General features: G+C 40.7%; 2 protein-coding genes across 3 annotated transcripts in view; one reads left to right on the forward strand and one right to left on the reverse strand.

Moving 5' to 3' along the window:
* RRAS2 (RAS related 2) overlaps positions 1-7173 on the reverse strand; it is a 69660-nt gene extending 62487 nt beyond the window's left edge. For both annotated transcript variants that reach the window (XM_061203055.1, XM_061203056.1), the window contains exon 1: positions 6776-7173. In XM_061203055.1, the coding sequence (XP_061059038.1) occupies positions 6776-6883 (108 nt within the window). In that variant the 5' untranslated portion in view covers positions 6884-7173. The remainder of the gene's footprint in view (positions 1-6775) is intronic.
* Positions 6882-22960, forward strand: part of LOC133099892 (kelch-like protein 34) — a 71201-nt gene continuing 55122 nt past the window's right edge. The window contains 1 exon segment of the mRNA XM_061203738.1: positions 6882-7211. Coding sequence (XP_061059721.1) covers positions 6882-7211 — 330 coding nt within the window.

A 22960-nucleotide genomic window follows, 5' to 3' on the forward strand; every position in this document is an offset into this window, starting at 1 on the left:
CACAAGTCAGAAAAGTATCCTCAGAAGAGTCACTATCCCTATTCCCTCTATCGATTTCTCCTTATCCCTACCCACCCCCATAGCTAACCAATAATCTCTTTAATCTCAAATTCATCCATTCTGTGCTGTTTTTGCCCCAATGAGTAAATACAGTCCTATTTTCTCATTTCCTCTTCTTTCTTACACTAAAAGTAGTATATCACTAATACAGTAGATACTTTTGCACTTTGTATTCTTCACTGAACAATTTATCCTGGAATGCATTTCCCATCAGTTCATAGAGATGGTTCTTATTCTTTTTATAGCTGCAGAGTGCTCCACTGGGTGAACGTACCATGTTCTATTCAACTTCTCTCTCTCCTGTAGGTTGTTTCTAATTGCTGTGACCTCATGCACATGTATTTTCATACTGTTGGAAGTACATTTTCAGGGTAAATTCCTAGATTGGCATTACTGAGTCAAAAGGTAAGCACCTATGTAGTCAAATCAAAATCCATTTTATGTCTCCTGATATAATGCACTGAGAAGAACACATCATTTCTGTGCTATTCCTGCCCCCAAAATGAATCTAACCATAAAGAAACAAACTCAAATTGAGGGAACTCTACAAATAACTAACTTGTACTCAAAGATGTCAATGTCATAAAACACAAAGACTTAAAGAACTTTTCCAAATTAAAGAAGACATGGAAACAAAGTGCACTGCATAATCTGAGATTTTCTTTTGCCATAAAGGGCATTAGTGGGACAATTGGCAAAATCTGAAAAAGTTCTGCATATTACATTAGTAATATATCAATATTAATTTCTGATTTTGGTTATACACTATGTTTATGTAAGCAAGTACCCTTGTGTTTAGGAAATATACATGGAAGTATTTAAAAATAAGGCGGCATTGTCTTCAACTTACACTCAGATGATTCAGAAAAAACTGTGTATACATGGGGGGGGGAGGAATAAAACAAATACAGTAAAATGGTAGCATGTGGGAAAACTGGGTAAAGTTTTTTTAAAAAGCAACATCAGATATCATGTTGGCATGTGTATCTGTACTTTCAGTACTGAACATTTACTAACTTGTATATAAATTCTTTCTCCTAGGAAAAAACATCATCATATGAGGTGACAAGATAAACTGGCTGGCAATATTAAACTATTAATATATATAAACAACCAATTCTGTAACTATAATATTTTTAATTAAACTATGATTTAATGTTATGTAACCAATAAACAACTGGTTTATCACATTGCTCTTATAAAATGCTAAATCGAAAATATAACTTAGAAGGAACTCAAGTCCAATATAGCTCCAGTAGCACAATTTTAGTCAACTTATATTTCTTTGCTTCTTTCAGAACCACACAGTAAATATACTAAAAAATATATATATGTATATATATAACCTTTGTCTATTTCATAAAGGCCTGAAAGACATTTTTCTTTGTGAAATAGAAATAAATCAAATGGCTACCAAGGACATTACTTTAAACTAAGTTTCAATCCCAAACTCAGACTTCATGGCTCTACCCAAAGTAATTCAAGATCAAGGCCTTTCAAGAAGATTCAATGACAATTAACTCTACATTGTTTACAAGCAGAGTCTTTTACTCATTATCACTTTTCAGCAAGGAACTAATACCCTAAAGACACTTCTATTTTTCCTCATCAAAAGGGGGAAAGAAAGTAATAAACGTTCATGCAGCATCACAAAATCTGTTTCTATTTTATGAGATCAATTTTAATTTGAAAAAGGAACCTTTAAAAATTTTTTAAATAATACAGCTTTAAGAAAGTCTCTTTCTGCACTCCTCCCCCACTTTAAAGTTAGCAATTTACTTTCCTCACTGAATTAAACAGACTAGTTTCATTTCAAAGCTTAGGAATGACCCTTGACATTTCAGCAATACAGATGAATTAAAAATCCCATGCCAGTAGGTAGCTGCCTGTCATCACTTTGCCTTCAAATGGTATTATACCAAGGGAAAGCAGAATTCTTAATCTACTCAATAGAAGTATCCCCACTAAACTCCTGCAACTTCCCCATCCCAAGACAGACAGACACACACACACACACACACACACACACAGGTTAGAAACGAATAAGAAGAATGAGTTTTAAGAAACCCTAGGTTAGAATTTCTCCTCTGACAAAAGCAGTCATCCTCTAAAAGAAAGTGTTCTTCCTTGAGTGCCTAACATTTGTATCTAGGAATTACAATGTCTGAGTCATCAGAACCACTTCAGCTCCTTGGGACTTCCCTGGTGGTCCAGTGGTTAAGACTCCACCCTGCCAACGCAGGGGGTGCGGGTTCAATCCCTGGTCGGGGAACTAAGATCCCATATGACACGCAGTGCGCCCGAAAGATTAGGAAAAAAAAAAATCATTACAAGAACCATTTCAACTACCAAAATTAGGAAATCTCTAGTATGTACCACCACTAGCAGGGGGTACCTTATTTTTCAATGCTAAGAATTCATTTGTAAATTACTCTGAAAATATAAAACAGTAATTTGCACACTAAAAATAAGTCTACAGTATAGTTTCAAATTCACAGATAACATTTATTTTAAGTGATTTCTAATGCAGGGCACATGTTCAAGATGTAGCAACAGAAGAGAAATTCAGGAATCTAAACTCACAAACTTCACACAAAGATCAACTAACTTTAACACACATGCATGTGCCTTGAAATCTCTTCTAGGATCTCTGCCCCAGGAAAAGGCAATGGAAAAACATTCACCAAAACGCAAATTAGGTAAAAAGCAATGTCTGAGTCAGCTCCAGGCTAACAGGTTGTTAAGATTGACTAAAACTCAATAATTGAGAAATCAGCTACCCGCTACATAGCTCAAAATCTGACAAACTGCTGAATAATAAGTCAGGATGCTAAATGAAGAACAGAGGCTGGGAAATTCCTCTCCTTAATTCTGTAAAACATGTATGGTCTTTTCTCAGAGTTGCCAGAAAACCCAACGGTTACTCCATTATTTCCAAAACTCAACGCTCAACTGATAAAGTTTCCCCAACTCAAAATGGGATCAACATTCATTACCTAAATATCATACAAAAGTGAGGAGAGGAGTATGAAGCTGAGGGGAAAAGGGGCTGAAGACTTAGATCAGATTATATGTCAAGAAAAAATGAATAAATTACAAATTTAGTTTTGGAGGAACAAGATACAGAAGTAAAAGCAGCAAATTTATTATTTTACTTATTCTTAGATGGCACTGTGCTGAATGATTTGGATAAATTATTTTATTTACTCCAGAAACCCTAAAGGTACTAATATTAGTCTCCCTTTTCATACAGGAAACTGAGGCTCTGAGAACTTAAGAAACCTGACCTAAGACACATACCTAGTTTGTTAACTGAGTAAGAAAGAACCTAGAATTTCAAAGATGCAGAGATTTGTTCACCCAAACCCAACATTTTATGGAGGAAATTAAGCCCTGAAGAGATTACAGACAATTAATAGATTCCCCAGCATCACCTGAGTAGGGAGACCTAAAACCCAGGTAGTCAACGCTCTTTCCATTTCACTTTCTACAACGTTAAGATCATTTCCTAACGATAGAATCCACTCATCGTTTAGGGGCTGTATTCACCAACAAAACTTAAGACGTCTTTCAAAAAACTATGAACAGAAACAAGGAGGTCATGCACACACATATACTCTTAATAATATTTTACATTTTTAATCATGGATGTTTTATGATGTGTTACATTCATTTTTAAAGAGAAAAAGCCATCTCAATTAAGTAATTATAGCCTTGATTTCCTAATTTTGTAGCTCTTCATATGCGTAAAAGGCAACAAGTAAATTTAAGGTTAAGGAAAGTCAGGGTTAAAGGCAAAGTTGTTTTTTCAAGTTCTCCACTCCCCAATTTGTTCATTATATTTTTTCTACTCAAGATTACATAATAGAAAAATACATACTGAACACTGTAAAAAAATGTCGTATCTCAGGAGTCTTACAAAATAAATAAAACCAATTTGTACCATCCTGATCTCCTACAGAGAGAACTGGCTTCCACTCATTAAGGTTATTATCCTTCTGCAGTCTTCTCTCCTTCCAATTACTACTGCGAGACAATCATAACAGAATGAATTTTAATTTCCCAGGAGTCAGACAATAAATAGCAGCTCTATTAAGTGTAGATGATAGTCACCTTAGCTCCATAAGCTAAGATTACTATAGTAACAACAATAATAATAATGTTTGTAGCCTTACTATGTACCAGACACTGTTCTAGGCCCTGAACGTATGTTAACTCATTTAATTTTCACAACTGTGTGTGGTACTTTGTATGTCCCCAGTTCACAGATGGGAAAAACTAAGGTACCGAGAGGTTAAGTAATTTACCTAAGATTACACAGGCAGCAAGTGGTAGAGATGAGACTCGATCCAGGTCTGGCTCCCACCTCTCCAGAAAGCCTCCTCAAAGTCAGAGGCCATGTTCCTCCCTTTCACTGGCCCCAGGTCACGGGCCTATCCCACTCCCCTCCTTGCCTGCTTCCTCTCTCCAAGCTAGCATATGACTCCCCCACCCCCCATACTCAGGTAAGACATGTCCTCTCTTCCCACCATCACGTCTACACAGTACTTTTATCAATCCTTCCCAAACTGACTTTTCCTCAATTCTGAATTCCCTTTGCATTTAAACGTGTTAACAGAAGTGTACACATAAGCTTATAATAGCCATCATTAATGGAGCACATACTACATACTAGACACAATGCTAAGGATGTTCCCATAATTTAAAGGATTATGAAGACAGTGCGATCAGACCCATTTTACTGAAAACTGAGGTTCAGAGAAGCTAAATAATATTTTCTCAATGTTCTCCCAGTAAATAACACAGCAAGATCTAACACTCAAGTCTGTATGACTCAAAGCTCACACTCTTTCTCTATGTATAAATACACGTCTCTCATGCACACACGCCTCTTTCACTTCTTTTAAATCTAGAGTACCTAGATACAACACTATTCATAAAGGTGTTTCTTTAACAAATGAATTCTAGAAAATCATTAAGCAGACAGAAATTACGGTTATCTTAATGGTTCCTAATACTATTTCCAAAAACAAAAGGTTCCAATACCTTAACTAAATAATTAACTTACAGATTCAAATACATTTCGATGGTCCCTCCCCCCAAAACACTAAAGAAATATTTGTGGTTTAAATCTTTTAGGTAACACTATTTTTTTTTTAAACACTATTTATTAATACTGGAACCCAGGATTATTCTCTCACTCCTCACCAACCTCCCACCTCCCCCTAACTACAGTTCCCAAAGAAAGACTTAGCTATAAATTGTTTTGCTTTGCCATCAGTTACTTAAAGTATCTCTTGGCCCTATGAGAAATAGCAACATGACGGCATCTCTGATTCTGCAGCTAAACTGCAGCTAAACTGAAAGGCCAAGTTGCCCATCTCACCTCTTAGTGTGATTTTTTTTTTTAACCCACTAATGAGCATATACTGTAAATGCTCACTACATAAACATCTCTTCCTGGATACAAAGGTTTTAGCAGCAGTTTTTAATACTCTGAAATAGTATAACAGCAATTATTGCTCATTTAGTCAATGTGAAAGGTAACAATCACATTTATGCTACAGTACTCGGTATTTTAATGTCACTGTAAACATTAAGTGAAACGAAATACGCTATTCAAGTATGCCAACTGATAACAAATGGGTCAAACAAAAATATTTCACCAAAGCATCTTAACAATACTCTTGATATACTGAGAGTATCTTTGTTACCTGTTATAACGCGATACCTTCATTCTCTCCCAGCATATGCCACACCTTGTAGGTTGACAAAAGCAGAGAGATATCTGGGCTTCTCTCTTTTAATAGTGCCAAAAAAGACCACTCAAACCTCCTACCAAGAGCAAATCCTAAGAATCAAGAATTCCACCGCCCTTTCCTTTACAACCCGACTTTCCGCCTCCAGCTACCAGAGAGGATTGGGGGTGGGGGAGAGAGTGGTTGGAACGGACACAGAACGCACGACTCGGTCGGTCATCTCCCAGCCTGGCCCACCCCAAACTTCACCTTGGCACGGCGAGAGGCAGGAAGGCACCAGGAATACCTAGGAAATGGTCTCACCCCTATCGGAAAACATTCTTAACTTCCTCGAGGCCACCATTTCCCTGGGGCATTATCACACACTCCCACCCGGACGTATTACCTAAGAGATTACTTAAAAGAAAAGCACAAACACACACAAAGAGAAACACTGCTTGAAGCAGGCAGCTCCGGCTCGGCGTGCGCGGAGAAGCCCGGCGATCACGCGGAGCCGCGGCCAAGTTGCCACCGGGATTGCACCCACGGTGCAGGAGGCGGCCGGGGCGGCTGGAAACCCAGCGCCCGGGGCTCCAGCCCCACGCCCTACGCCCGGCGCCCCAGCCTCGGGGCAGGAAGCCCGGCGCGGTAGCGCTGCCTCTCCCGAAGGGCTCGGGCCGCGGCCGCAGCGAGAAGGTGGATCTGCGCTTCCCACCCCGCCAGCTCCGCCCTCCCGGACACATTCCTGAGAAGCCCGACTCCCAGGACGCCGAGCTGGGCGCCCAGCAGGCAGGAGCGGGGCGCCCGGACCGCAGGGCAGTAGGGCAGAGCCGGCCGGAGCCCCCCGCCCGCCTCCCGCCCACCCCCGGCCCGCGCGGCACCTCCGGGGCGGGGTCCCCGCGGCCGCCCCGCCACAGGTAGCGCGAGCCCCCGCCCGCCGCCGCCCCGGCGCCCCGGGGAAGGCCCGCTCTAGGCACCTGGATGAACTGGATGGTGAGCGCCGACTTGCCCACGCCGCCCCCACCGACCACCACGAGCCGGTACTTCTCTTGGCCGGAGCCGTCCCGCCAGCCGGCCGCGGCCATGGGGACGCCGCCGAGCCCAGCCCGGCCACGCCGAGCCGCCGCCCGCCCTAGGCCCGGCTCCGGGGACTTGTGCGGCCGGCGGGCTGCGGGCGAGCGGCCGGGCGTGGGTCCCGGGCGCCGGGAGCTGCTGGAGGGCCGGTCCGGGCGGCAGCGCGGCGCCCGGGCTGGCCGGGTCCCAGCCGAGGCGCGGAGAAGCGAGGTGACCGCAGCGGCGAGGGGCTGCAGCGTCCGGGGGCCGCACTCCTGCACACGTCTTCGCAGCGCCTGCCGAACGCAGCCTCCAGCGCAGCTACAAATGGCCGTCTGGGGGCCGGGCCGCCAGGCTGAGGTGCTGCATATGCATGAGGGGGCGGGGCGGGGCGGGGCGGGGCGGGGCGGGGCGGGGCGGGGCCGCGCTGGCCTGGGCTGAGATTCGGGAGCTGACGGAGGGCTCAGACCCCCTCAGATGTGCCCCTGCAATCCCTTGACTGTGAGTGGGTGTGTGCACGCGTGTGCGTGTGCGAGTGTGTGTGACAAAGAGTGTGGGAGTGGGAAGAAGATGGTAGACAGTGTGTGACCATAATTGTATATGTCAGGGATGGTCAGGGATTGTGTGGATAAAAAATACAGTGTGCGAAGGCGTGTGTGAAAAATAGAGCTGTTGTCATCTTAATTCAGTTTGTAGGAGGGTAAATATCCTGTTTTAAGAGTACAGATGGTGACCATGACTGTATGAAAAACAGTATATGACAGTGCTTGAAGATTAGAGTTGTCACAATAATTGTGTGTGTGATATGCTTGCGGTGTGTGAGGGATGTCACAGAGACTGAATCACAGTGATTGAGGGTGCGTGGACAAGAGTATATGTGGCATATGTTGTATCAGGAGAGTGTCTTAGTGGCTGTGTGTATATGTGAAAAATGTGCGGTAATTGTATTTGAGGGGTGTGAGTGTGAGAGATTAATTTATGCTTTTTTACACACTACATACCAGGCACTGTGCTCAGTGCTACCGATCCTTTTATGAACAGTTCCCTGCCCTCAGGGAACTAAGAATCCAATGGGAAAACGGCCAGGACAACAAGCAAGTTGTCAGGCATAATGATAAGGGCTATAACTAATAGCTCCGTGTGGCCATGGGAGAAGCACTCACTCCAGAGCTGGGTGGTCAGGGAAGGCTTCCTAAAAGACCTGAAGAATAAATAATATAGAGAGATGAATAACTGGAAGAAAAGTATTCCAGGGAAAGCAAACCACATATGAAGAAGTCAGAGCAGAGAAGGTAAGCCATGTGTCACATGATTTTGATTGTGTTGGGGGAGTGTGCTTGTAAATTAAAAGTGATTATCTATGTGTATAGCAGTTTAACCAAATGTAGCAGGAATCACAGCTGTATACTGAGGCAGTGTAGGGCAGTAGATAAGACCGTGGGCTCTGGGGCCAGACTGGATTCAAATCCTAGCTCTCTCACTAATGGTATCATGTTGGGAGCTTACTGAACTTCTGTGCCTCAGTTTTCTCTTCTCTAAAATAAAGACCGTAAGACTACCTACCTTAAGGGGGTTTTTAGTAAGAATCAAATGAGTTAATACATATAAAGCACATAAAACAGTGCCTGGCATGTAGTAAGCATTTATGGCAGTTTTGGAACATGACTGCAAGTTCTTGGAAACAGCTTAGTGACTCTCTTGGAACCAGTAGAATTCAGCAGAAGAGATGCTGTATAACTTCCAAGTCTAGGTCAGAAGAGGCCACGTGGCTTCCACCTGTTCTCTTGGGATTCTCACTCTGGGAGAAACATCATAAGAAGTTTGGCTACCCTGAGACTGCCATGCTAGAGAGGCCACATGTAAGCATGCCAGTCAAAGGTCTAGCTGAGCTCCTAGCTGACTGCCAGCATCAACTGCCAGCCATGTGAGACACCTTGGACACCGAGCTCTGTCCAGCCTTCAGATGACTGCAGCCCCTGCTGGCATTTGACTGCAACTGCATGAAAGACCCCAAGCAAGAGCTACCCAGGTCAGCCCTTCCTGACCTACAAAATCATGAGCAAAATAAAACAGTAAACTGGTTGTGCTTTTTTAAACTTTTTCTTTGGGAATAATTTCAATCTATAAAGTATAAAGAACAGCCATACGCCTTTACCCAAATTCAACTATGTGAGCATTTTACCCCACTTCCTTTATCGTTCTCCCCTATGTCTGCTTCTCTCTCTCTTTCATATATATGATATAGTTATTCATATAAATTTATGATAAATTTATGTATATATATGTAATTCATATATTAAAATGAATTTTTGAACCATTTAAGGGTAAGTTACAGGAATTATGCCCTTTACCCCTAAGGGCTTCAGTGTGTATTTCCTAAGAATAGGGATATTATCTTACATAACCACAATACAGTTATCAACATTAGTAAATTTAACATTGATATGAATACTTTTGTCTAATCTACCATTCGTATTCCAATTTTGTCAGTTGATTCAATAATGTGCTTTAGAGCATTTTTTTCCCCTCTAGTACGGAATCCAGTCTAGGGTCAGGCATTGCATTTAGTTGTCAGATCTCTTTAGCTTTCTTAATATGATACAGAATGGTTGTCTTAGCACCTTTTTTATTTTTTTTGAGGGGAGGGAGGTATTTTTTACACAGCAGTAATAGCCAGAAAAGCCTTAATGCAGATAGTGTTAGCAATGTGAAAAGAAAGAAAAAGAAAGAGGAACCCATGTCAAGGAAATGCTGAGAAAGGGCCAGTTATGCTTCTCTCAGTGTCTGTTTAGCCCTGAAATTTCCCATAATCCTTCAGGACCAAAAAGATAACCAATGAGTCCTCCTTATGCAGCTTTTCTTCTAAAGTACAATCCAAAATCTTTCTCTCCTTTCAAGAAGATATGATCATCTGAAAAGCTTATCAAATCTCAAAAATATCCAAAAGAAAGAAAGTTATTCCCTGACAGGGAAAAAAAAAAAATACACGTAGGGATTTCCCTGGCGGTCCACTGGTTAAGACTCCACGCTTCCACTGCAGGGGACACGGGTTTGATACCTGGTCGGGGAACCAAGATCCTGCATGCTGCACGGCACAGCCAGGAAAAAAAAAAAAAAAAAAAAAAAGCTATACTAGTCACAACTATTTAGACTGGGGGAATAAGGTATTGGTCCTAAAGCAATTATAATGAATTCCTTAGTATTCTGTGCCTCTACATCTGGTATAGGAGCACTCAGGGGGTTCTGAGCCTGATGATAGTTTGACCAGTAAAAGAAAAAGAGGATAAGGTGGTAATGAATACAAGCTTGTGTGCACATATGTATTCAGTGACTAGAGTTTTCAGGGAGAAACTTATTTTCAGTAGAACCTATTTCAATCCTTATTTGCTGAGCTTCTTCTCTGCCTGAGTCCTGACCAAGATTTTCTTTCCTTCCTACTCTGTACCACTGCAATCTCTGTGTACAGGACAATTCCAACACTGCAACCAAGCAAGCAAACCCATGCTGTAGAAACCATGTGTTGGTTGCCTCCCAGGCATCCGTTTCTCCTTCCTTTCATACAGTGTCTCCTAATTTTCTCTCGGTGGTTTGAGTCACTGACTCCCACCTGCAGCTCCAGGGATTTACCCTAATTCACTGAAGATTATCAACCCCTACTGGCCACAGTAATTAGCTGATAGATGGGCGTTATGACCTAGGTGAGGCCAATCAAGAACAGATTCAACTACAGAATCAAAACTACAATGAGATACCACTTCACACCCACTAAGATAACTAGAATCAAAAAGACAGATAATAACAAGTGTTGACAAGGATTTGGAGAAACTGAACCCCTCATACACTGCTGGTAGGAATGTAAAATGGCGCTCCTGCTTTGGAAAACAATCTGGCATTTCCTCAAAAAAGTTAAACATAGAGTTACCATACCACCCGGAAGTTCCAGCCTTAAGTATATACCCAAGATAAATTAAAACATGTCCATATAAAAACCTGAAAGTGCAAGTTTATAGCAGCATTATTTATAATAGCTAAAAAGTGGAATTAACTCAATTATCCATCACCTGAAGAACAGATAAATAAAATATAGGGTATTCATACAATGGAATATTATTTTGCAATAAAAAGGGATAAAGTACTGATACATGCTACAACATGGATGAATCTTGAAAACATTAGGCTAAGTGAAAGAAGCCAGTCACAGAAGACAACATATTATATGATTCCCACTGTATGAAAGGTCCAGGATAGGAAAATCTATAGAGACAGAAAGTAGATTAGTGGTTGCCAGGACTGAGGGGGAAATGCTCTGTGACTGATAATGGGTATGGGGTTTCTTTTTGGAGATACGAAAATGTTCTGGAATTAGGTATCTGTGATGGTTGCACAGCTCTGTAAATATACTAAAAACCATTGAACTATATTGAACTATATACTTCTTAAAGTGAGTTTTATGGCATATGAATCAAATCTCAAAGCTGTGAGGATGAAAGATTCAGTTGCAGGGTTTTATTTGAGCTACTAAGGAAATGTCTTTTTACTTCAAGATATTCCTCATATCAACTCTATTCCTTTATTTTTTTAAAAATTTAACTCAAAGTCAAGTGTTCAGCAAGGAAGAAGCCCACATGTTCAACTCCACGTAGACATTCTGTCCCAAAATGCTTTCTTGCCCTTACAAAATATCCCAAAAGCCTACAGCAAAAAGAAATTCCCCTGCAAAACAAACCACTGAAGACAGGAGTATGTGGCAGAGAAAGAACTAGTTGTCATTCATGCCAATTAAAGATGAATTTTCATCTTAATCTAAAAAGTTTCTTTTTCAAGTAGCTAAGAGATAACAGGGAAGTACAAAAATCTTCATCAGAAGAATGACCCAGAACCTTGGAAAGGACACTAGAGATCATGCCCCTAATCTTACCGAAAGAAATCCTGTGACTAGGGAAGGAATTTCTCTCCCAATGTCACCTAGCAAGTTGTAAGCAGGATACAGGTCTCCTGACTCCTATGCTCAGAGCACTATGCCCCATGCCAAGCTGGGTGTTACCCAGAATCCCACAAACCCTCATAGCACAGAGACAGCGTGATGCTGCCAATCAAAAGAGATGTTGAATGTACCATTTTGATTTCAGTGGAGTGATGGTCTGGCTAAAGGGGTGTCAAGAGACTTCAGTGGGCAGATTCAGGGTCAGATTTGGCCAAAAGATATGTTTTGAATACAATTTTTGAATTGGTTGCTGATATTTGAATTTAGAATATTTCACAAACAAATCTAGATTTCTAACTCTTCCTGAAAAAATTAAATGGAACATCTACCAGCACTGGGCCAGCATTATCATAGGACAATGGCTAAAGGTAAGTACAGGCTGCCCTTGAGAAAAGTATGGATGTTCCTGTTCTTCAAAGTAATCAGTGCTCTTGTATCACACCCCACCCATTTGACGTTACCTGTCTGGCCTCTGTGGTCTTTAAGAGTTTGCAAATCCTACTACTATATGCCAATGTTCTCCACCTAGAATGCACATTTGAGTCCCCTGTAGTATCTTAAAATGAAGAACCTAGGCTCCACCCCAGACCTGGTAAATAGAAATCTCTATTTGCAGACCAAGAATGTGAATTTGTGTATTTAAATACCCAAAGCGAAATTATTAGAGAAATGCAAATCAAAACTACAATGAGGTATCACCTCACACCAGTTAGAATGGGCATCACCAGAAAATCTACAAACAGCAAATGCTGGAGAGGGTGTGGAGAAAAGGGAACCCTCTTGCACTGTTGGTGGGAATGTAAATTGATACAGCCACTATGGACAACAGTATGGAGGTTCCTTAAAAAACTAAAAATAGAATTACCATATGACCCAGCAATCCCACTACTGAGCATATACCCAGAGAAAACCATAATTCCAAAAGACACATGCACCCCAATGTTCATTGCAGCACTATTTATAATAGCCAGGTCATGGAAGCAACCTAAATGCCCATTGACAGAAAAATGGATAAAGAAGATGTGGTATATATACATATACAATGAAATATTACTCAGCCATAAAAAGGAACGAAATTGGGTCATTTGTAGAGACGTGGATGGATCCAGAGACTGTCGTACAGAGTGAAGTAAGTCAGAAAGAGAAAAACAAATGTCGTATATTAACGCGTATATGTGGAACCTAGAAAAATGGTACAGATGAACCGGTTTGCAGGGCAGATATAGAGACACAGATGTAGAGAACAAACGTATGGACACCAAGGGGGGAAAGTGGGGGGGTGGGGATGGTGGTGTGATGAATTGGGAGATTGGGATTGACATGTATACACTAATATGTATTAAATGGATAACTAATAAGAACCTGCTGTTTAAAAAAATAAATAAAATAAAATTCAAAAATTCAAAATAAATAAATAAATAAACAAATACCCAAAGTGACTCTGAGACACCACCACAGTTGGGAACTCTTGGAGGAGAGTAGACTCATGCATGTCCACTCTTTTTTTTCAGGACAAACAATGACCCTCTCATCTGGAATGTTGGTTACTCATCATCTCTAAAAATGACCATTGCCGAAATACCATTCCTGGCCCATCCCAGAGAAGGGATTTGGGGGTGGAGTGGGGAGGGAGGTGCTGAAACTAAGATTCCCCTGACCTCATCTACAGCTGAGTCAGACAGAGCCCAGGCCTGGTGACCAAAGAGGGCCAAACCCCCAGATCAGAGAGCATTCGAATCTCATCACAGTTAATGGAAGAGCACCATCCACTTATTTCCTTAATAGGCCCCTGCTTCTAATGTGAATGAATGGCTGGTGGAGAATGAAACAACCCAGCAGGAGCTGCATGCATCTGAGATGAGACAGACGCACAAATCTATTCCTTGTTTAAAGATCACGCTGCTAAGAATAGAAGCTGAAACACAGGCTGGAGCGTGTGCACACACAGCCCTAAGGAAGGCCACAACAGAGCTGGAGGAATCCACAGCTTAGTGGAGGATCATCAGAGAATCATAGAGGCTTAAAGCAGAAAAGGGACCCTGAAGTCATTCCCTCTAATGCTCTCATTTTATAGATGGGGAAGCAAAGGCCCAGATAGAAAAGAGCATTCCCCACCATTGCCTAGAGATAGAGCAGAAGCATGACTGGAACTCAGATTCTGTCTCCCAGCCTGCGGCCTGACTTAATGTAGTGCACTGCCTTGGGAGCCCAAGAGTCCAGAAGGCTAAGCAGGGCCAAAGTCACACCACCCTTCTCAGGCATAACTGCCAGGAAGAATCTAGCAAGGGTGTCCATTATTGCATTTTTTTAAATAATAAAAAATCAAAAACCACCTAAATATTCAACAACAGGGACTTGATTAAATAAATAATGCTATAGCCATAGTATAGAACACTATGTGGCCATTAAAAATAATTTTTATTTATATACGGAAATGAAAAGAGTGGGATACAAATCAGTATATACAGTATGATTCCAGTGTTACACACACACATATATATATATATATATAATAGCTACCATTTACTGAGCACTTACCATGAACCTGGCACTGTGCTAATCACTTAAAACGTATTATCCAATTTAATCCACAAATCAACCAACTGAAGTGGATTCTATTTTTGTTTGTATTTTACAAAAAAAAGCTTCGGCACAGAGGTGTCATATAGCTAGTAAATTGCAGAGTGCATATTTAAACCCATGAGGTCTGAGCTCCAAAGCTTTGTATTTAATCATTATTAACAGATTTTTTTTAAAAAAGAAAGAAAGGCAGTATACTCAGTTATCCTAGGTTATTTGCCACTTTTCATTTTTCTGTATTTTTTACCTTTTTTTCCTGCAATTTCGCATTCCCTCGTACCCCCAGCCCCTGATAACCTCTAGTCTACCTTCTGTCTCTATGAATTTTCCTATTTTAGATATCTCATATAAGTGTAAGCATACATGTGTCCTTTGGTGTCTGTTTTATTTCATTTAGCATAATGTTTCAAGGTTCCTCCATGTTATAGCACGTATGCATGCTTCATTCCCTTTTATGGCTGAATAGTATCCTATTGTATGGATATACTACTATTTGTTTATCCATTCATCTCTGTTGATACACATTTAGGTTGTTTCCACTATTTGGCTATTGTGAATAATACCGCCCGCTGTGAACATTTGTGTACAAGTACCTGCGTTCCTGTTTTCAGATCTTTTGGGTATATGCCTAGGAGTGGAATTGTTGGGTCAAATGGTACTTTTATGTCTCTTTGAGAGACTGCCAAATTGTTTTCCATAGCAGCTACACCATTTTACATTTCCACCAGCAATGTGAGAGGGTTCCAATTTCCTCACATCTTCAACAACATTTGCTATCTTCCTTTTTTTATAATAGCCATCCTGAAAGGTATGAAGTGGTATCTGATTATAGTTTTGGTTTGCATTTCCCTAATGACTAATGATGTTGAGATGTTGAGCACATTTTCATATGCTTATTTGCCATTTATATATCTTCTTTGGCGAAATGTTTATTCAAGTCCTTTGCCTATTTTTTAAAATAAATTTATTTATTTTTGGCTGTGTTGACTGTTCGTTGCTGCGTGCGGGCTTTCTCTAGTTGCGGCGAGCGGGGGCTACTCTTCGTTGCAGTGCACGGGCTTCTCATTGCAGTGGTTTCTCTTGTTGCGGAGCACGGGCTGTAGGCACACAGGCTTCAGTAGCTGTGGTACGTGGGCTCAGTAGTTGTGGTTCGCGGGCTCTAGAGCACAGGCTCAGTAGTTGTGGCGCACGGGCTTAGTTGCTCCACAGCATGTGGGATCTTCCCAGACCAGGGCTTGAACCCATGTCCCCCACATTGGCAGGCAGATTCTTAACCACTGTGCCACCAGGGAAGTCCCTTTGCCTATTTTTTAACTGGTTTATTTGCCTTTTTGTTGTTGAGTTGTAGGACTTCTTTATATATTCTGGATATTAAACCCTTATCAGATATGTCATTTGCAAATATATTTTCTGTGGCTCTTCATCCTCTCGATAGTATTCTTTGATGTACAAGTTTTTTATTTTAATGAAGTCCAACCTCTATTTCTTTTTAGTCAAGAAAAATATAAGATTATGTTTATGAACAATTTTTAATGATATGGGCAAAGCAGAAGCCAAAATTGTACCTATATGATTGAACTATGTAAAAATAAGTGGTAGTTAGATAACCTGGGAGACTTTATTCCAGGAAGATTGAGAATCAGAGTCAATATATAGAAAATACTTATGTCATTCTCCATCAGTCAGGTTGAACAGTGATGGCTGCTTTCTCTCTTTCTTCCCCGCAGCAGCTTTCCAAAGAGAGACATGCCTGCTGCTCTATGGGGACTGAGCCCTGAAAACTGAGCTTCCTCTAGCGCCCAGGCCTGGTTTATAGGGCTCCAAACAGCTCTCTCTTTCACCCACACCCCTTTCCAGGACTGTGACTATGGCTGTTTTAAAGACTTGTGAAGAACTCAGGAAAGACCGAAAGAGTGGCAGAGAGAAGAGTGAAGTCCTTTCTTCTTTTCAATAAGCTAAGACATCTCTAGCCTCCAGAACAAAAGGATACAACTTCAAATGCAGCTATATGGATTTAGGTTAGACAGCTGGTAGAACCTGATAATAAGGCAAGGTAGACAGCTCCTAGGAAGCTTTTTAAAATGCAGTGGTTTCTAAGCCCTGTTCCTGTCCCCACAGAATTACACTGTTTCAGGAGAGAACTGAAAGGAAATGCTTTGTGATTGCAATCTTCCCTCCTGCGCCCCATGGGACATGGGATACTTCTGTCTCCTGCAGCTGCAACACCAGTGGTCTGGTCAGAACAAACAAAGTTTTCTTTTTGGAAAACTCAGGAGCCCTGGAGTGAGAGTGTGAGACACGGCATCCTAAATGCTAGAAAGGGAAGGGACTTGACAGGTCTACTCTACCTCCTATATTAGTCAGTGTTGGGGCATTAGGGGACCCAATAAATAACAGCCCTCCTCCCCACCCAAGTTTTGAACCAATTGACAAATAGGACACAGAAGACCAATAGATGGAGATCCAAAGGTCAGCTTTGTTACTGATAAGACACAGACTGGAGGATATGTCTTAGATGTGAGGCCAAGTAGGCTTGCTTACACTGTTCCCAGAATAAATGTACCATTGAGTTACAGGCAGGGCTGGAAAAACTGCAGGCCTCATCTTATGGGGCTCTGCCTCCGTAAAACTTGTAGCACATAGAGGAACACAGAATAACTGCCCCCTTTTAGTCAGGCTGACTCCCAAAGAAAACAAAGGAAGGAGTTAAACAGAGCATGCCCACATCATTCTTCCAAACTCAAGTGGATAGTCAAGTAGAAGTCATACCTTCTTCGTGGAGAAGGATGAATAAGGGATGGGGAGAGAGGCTAGGAGCCTTACTCTGGTGATTTTCAAATTTTAGTGGGCATCAGAATCACCTGCAGAGCTTATTACAACGCAGATTGCTGGGCTCCACCCCCAGAACCCTGATTCACTGGTCTCCGGTATGGTCTGATAAGTCTTATTTTTTAACAAGTTCCCTGGTGATGCAGATGCTGCTTATCTTGGGACCACACTTTGAGAACCAGTGCTCAAAGAGAATCTCTCCACTTGGAAATATAAGGAGGAATAAATGATTCCCTTGACCGTAAGGACTTGTTTGGTTGCCGGTGACAGAAACCCAACTCAAACTGAAATAAAAAGAATTTATTGGTTCATGTAACTAAATGATACAGCTGTTGATCTAAATTTAAGGACAGCTAGACTCAGAGACTCAAATGGTATCGTCAGGACTCTTTCACTCTCTGTATCTCTCAGCTGTGTTTGTCCTATATGACTCAAGTCTCAAGCCGGATCTGCCCTGGTGTTGGCAAGATGGCTCCACTTATTTCTCTTCCCCTGAGCCGGTGTTTCTCAAACTTCAGCATGAATCAGAATCACCTGGAGGGCTTGTTAAAACACAGATTGCTGGGCTCCAACCCAGGAGTTTCTGATTCAGTAGGTCTGGGGTAAAGCCCAAGAATTGGCAATTCTAACAAATTCCCAGGTGATAATATTGATGCTATCTGAAGAATGGAGAATGGATGCTGGCAAGACTCAAACAATAGATGTTCACTACTCTTTGTTTTACAGATCAAGAAACTGAGAGGTTACGTGGCTGGTCTGTTTTATCCCATTTAGAAGAGAACAGTTTTTCCAAGGATACATTGGTTTTGAAACAAGAAAATCTGACATCAAATCCCTACTGATAAACTGAGTAGTTTAGGGCAGGTTACTAAACCTCTTTACTCCTCTCTTTATTGTTTTAAAATGGGAATAACTGTAACACCTATTCATAGTGTAGGATGAGGGTGTGTTGATTTACTGGAACATGTAAGAGTCCTTTATATTTAGAGAAGTGTTAGATAGACGGTGAGTTTTAAATTATTTTATTTTAAAAATCAATGTGGATTATAATAGACCTGAAAATTAAAACTACATGGAGTCACTATTTTTTGTGTTATTAGTACTATTTTTCCCCTATACAATTGGCAAGATCAAATATCTGATAACACTTTATGGAGCAAAAGTCAGGGGAAACACTAATCTTCATTCATTGCTAGTTGAGTCCAGCCCATATCGTGTACTTTCAATGTACTCAGGGACTCAATGCCCCCAAAATTTCATCTCTTTGCCTGAGGGATTTTTCTGAACTGTGGAAGTCCGTTCTGGCCACCAGAAGGCCAGACCAGGGAATTAACACCTACCCCACTATTCGTATCTCACACCCCCATGCTCCCAGAGCAGCCTTCAGCCAATGACTCTGGGGAGACGCAGCTTCCTCACCTTTGTTTAGGAAAATCCAGAAGCAAGTATTCTGCACCATTTCTCATCATTTCCAAGTGGGATTAAGTTTCAGTCACCTACTGTATTAGCTGGTTTCATAATACATCCCTTTAATGGTTGCCTTGTTTCCCTGTTTCACTCCCCTTCCCCTCAGCTTTCTGGTGTTTCCTGAACCTTCCAAATATACTACTTGCACTAGAATCATTGTCACAGAGATATGCTTTTCTGGGGGAACCCCAACCAAGATGTAAACATTCTTTGGGAGTGGGCAATATCTAGCAAAATTACAAATTTACATGCCCTTTGACCTAGCAAATCTGATTCTAATAACTTATTTAATAGGTATATGCATGTAGAAAATAACATACATGAGGCTATTTACTGAAGCACTATTTGTGATAGCAGATAGCAAGAGATTGACACAATTTAAATGTCCATTAATTCAAGACTGGGCAAATAAATCAAGGTACATTCATACGAGGAGATACTATGCAGAAAAAAAAAAAGGAATTCATACTAACTTGGAACAATCTTCAAGATTTATTTAAATGAAATAACGGACAGTATGTATAATACACCACCATTTGTGTAAAAGGAGAGAATATATAAATGTGTAGTTAGTTGTATCGTTGATTTTTTTATTTCTAGAAGGATAAACAAGAAACTGGGAGACTATTCTTGTATTATCTATTCAGAAAAACAAATTAATTAGTTAAAAACTTCTTTAAAATGAATGTGGAAAAAGAGTTTTCCACTCAGAAAATTATTTATTACTCATTTCAGAAACACATTTATTTTTAGAGTTAGATGCTGTAACTACAAACACTGCAAACTACAAATTGCAATATGTCCAAAAAATGTTTACCAACAACCACCTAGAGCTTTAAAATGTATAGACAATGTGTTAATTAGCCAGGGAGATATTTTTTTAAAAAAAGGAAAAAAAAAGACAGGGAAGGTACTGAAGAGCCCAAAGTCACACTTGGGGATTTTGAAGCTCTCATTATAAATAACATCTCCCCTGTCCTTCAAACTTGCTATGAGATGGGAGCTTTATATGCACATTCTCTTGTGTTCACTGCAGCTACTATCACCCTAGTTTTACAGACGAGGAGACTAAGGCTTGGGGAACTGAAGGGACTGGTTAAGGACCACATAAGTAGAACCTGAATTTGATCCCAGGTCTGTCTGACCCCAGGGAAAGATATATGCCAACATCCTCTCAGTGCTACCTATTAAAGATGCAAACCTTGATAAGAGCTTTGAAAAAAAGGATCATATTTTAAAGTCACAATACCCCAGGGTCCAGGCCTGAAAGTACCCTCGTGAGCAATAGGGAAAGCCATTTCCTCTTTGGCCTTTCTGCACAGATTTTCATGCCAGAACCAGAGCCTAGGGACCAGCAAGGGGGTTGTTGGTTCATACCTTTCTGTGACTGGAGCATGCCAGCATCAGGGGCCATACTACAGGGCAGGAATGTATTAAAACTAATTTGGAAAATATTTTTTGACAAACAATTAGTTTTGCCTTCTCAGTCCTTCACACAGTGCCTGGCACATAGAAGTTTCTGATAAAATACTTGAGTGAATGAATGAACCAATAACTGGACAGCATAGTGTGAAGTGATGCAAGGAAGTCCAAAGGGGTAAAATACAGTTCCAAATTATAACTCAGTTGAGGAGACAAGACAAAAATACCACAATATTTAGGTAAGAGTAGAAGACAGGCCTAAAAGTAAGGCCTCAGTGCCAAATGAAGCCTGAGCTATAGGAAATCAGAGGTGGGAAATAGCCCTTTAGGCTGATGTGATGGGAAGATGACATATATAGATAAGCAGAGACAAAGGGCGTTCTGGAGAAGACAATTTTTAGTGGAGATGTGGGATAAGCCCAATATCTTGATGCATGGGAAAGAAGCACAAGATTTGGAATTAGATAAGACCAGGGTTCGAATCCCACATCTGCCTTTTATTGATGGGTACAATGACTCAACCCCTCTAATAAGGCTAATAATGGGGCTTCAGGACCAGGCAGAGACATTCAGACAATACAGCCCCCACTGGTGGCCATTTTAGATGACCGGTCTTCAGGATCTTGTCCTTCCTTGAATGCTTGCCTGAAGCCAGACTAGAGAGAAGGAAGACTATGAATAGGAGAAAGGAAAGATACTTTCCTCTAAGCCCCTGAGATGCCCCAGACCTGGAGCCAACTGGAGAATGAATGGGAATTGGTGTTCTCAACGGACAGACTAAAGCTGGATGGAGCAGGGGTAGCAGAAGGAGATCCCCCATTGCTGCTCCTTGACATCGTCTGAGCCTCTGCCAGTCAGTTCCCCAGCCTCAGTGGTCACCAAGCCAAGATCCAGGCCTGAGACACCCAAACCCTCTCCTGCACTGGACCTCCGTTTCTTTTCCTTGTCATCTTGCCCTTTGCGTCTTTACTTCTTTTACTTTTTCACTCTTTTTTTTTTTTTTAAATTAAAGTAAGTTGATTTACAATGTTGTATTAGTTTCTGGTATACAGCAAAGTGACTCAGTTATATATATATATATATACATATTCTTTTTCATATTCTTTTCCATTATAGTTTATTAGAGGATATTGAATATAGTTCCCTGCACTATACAGTAGGACCTTGTCATTTACCTATTTTATATATAATACTGTGTATCTGCTAATTCCAAACTCCTAATTATCCCTCCCCCACCCCCTTTCCCCTTTGGTAAACATAAGTTTGTTTTCCATGTCTGTCTGTTACTGTTCTGTAAATAAGTTCTTTTGTGTCATATTTTAGATTCCACATATAAGTGATATATGGTATTAGTCTTTCTCTTCCTGACTTACTTCACTTAGCATGATAATTTCTAGGTCCACCCATGTTACGGCAAATGACACTATCTCATTCTTTTTTATAGCTGAGTAGTATTCCATTACATATATATATATATATCTCCTCTTTATCAATTCATCTGTAGATGAACATTTAGGTTGCTTCCATGTCTTGGCTATTGTAAATAGTGCTGCTATGAACACTGGGATGCATGTATCTTTTTGAAGTATAGGTTTCTCTGGATATATGCCCAGGAGTGGGATTGCTGGGTCATGCGGCAACTCTATTTTCAGTTTTTTAAGGAACCTCCATACTGTTTTCCATGGCGGCTGCACCAATTTACATTCCCACCAACAGTGTAGGAGGGTTCTCTTTTCTCTACACCCTCTCCAGCATTTGTTATTTGTAGACTTTAATGATGGCCATTCTGCCTGGTGTGAGGTGATACCTCATTGTAGTTTTGATTTGCATTTCTCTAATAATTAGGGATGTTGAGCATCTTTTCACGTGTCTATTGGCCATCTGTATGACTTCTTTGGAGAAATGTCTCTTTAGGTCTTCTGTCATTCTTTGATTGGGTTATTTTTTTGTTATTGAGTTGTATGAGCTGTTTATATATTTTGGAAATTAAACCCTTGTTGGTTGCATCGTTTGCAGATATTTTCTCCCAGTCCATTGGTTGTCTTTTTGTTTTGTTTATGATTTCCTTTGCTGTGCAAAAGCTTATTAGTTTGATTAGGTCCCATTTGTTTATTTTTGCTTTTATTTCTATTGCCTTGGGAGACTGACCTAAGAAAACATTGGTACGATTTATGTCAGAGAAAGTTTTGCCTATGTTCTCTTCTAGGAGTTTTACGGTGTCATGTCTTATATTTAAGTCTTTAAGCCATTTTGAGTTTATTTTTGTGTATGGTGTGAGGGTGTGTTCCAACATCATTGATTTATGTGCGGCTGTCCAACTTTCCCTACACCACTTGCTGAAGAGACTGTGTTTTCTCCATGAGTCTTCACTTCTCTTTGTTTCTATTTCAGTATCTATTTCAGCTTTTCTGTCTCTGTTTCAGTCATTCCCTCTCTCTCTGTTTCTATCTCAATTGTCTAAAGTTCTTTCTCCATTTTACTCACATTTGTCTCAATAACAAGCCCCAGCTCCCTGCACAATATTCTTTGTATTACTAAAACTCAAATCAAAGCAAAACAAAAATGCAGAGGCTTGGCTTATTTACAAAAGCATATCAATCTAAAACTCAGTGTGATCATTTAGATTCATACCTTTATACAATACTCAAAAATATATCTCAGATGGATAAAAGAGTTAAATAGATGAAAGCCAAATCACAGAAAAACTGGCAGGAAATTGAATTCACTATTTATCAGATCTTTGGAGGAATAATAACTTTTCAAGCACTGAAGCAAAGAAGAAATCACAAAGGAAAAGATGAACAGATTTTACTACGTAAAAATGTGA

Source organism: Eubalaena glacialis, chromosome 10 (assembly GCF_028564815.1).
Source record: "Eubalaena glacialis isolate mEubGla1 chromosome 10, mEubGla1.1.hap2.+ XY, whole genome shotgun sequence".
NCBI lineage: Eukaryota > Metazoa > Chordata > Mammalia > Artiodactyla > Balaenidae > Eubalaena > Eubalaena glacialis.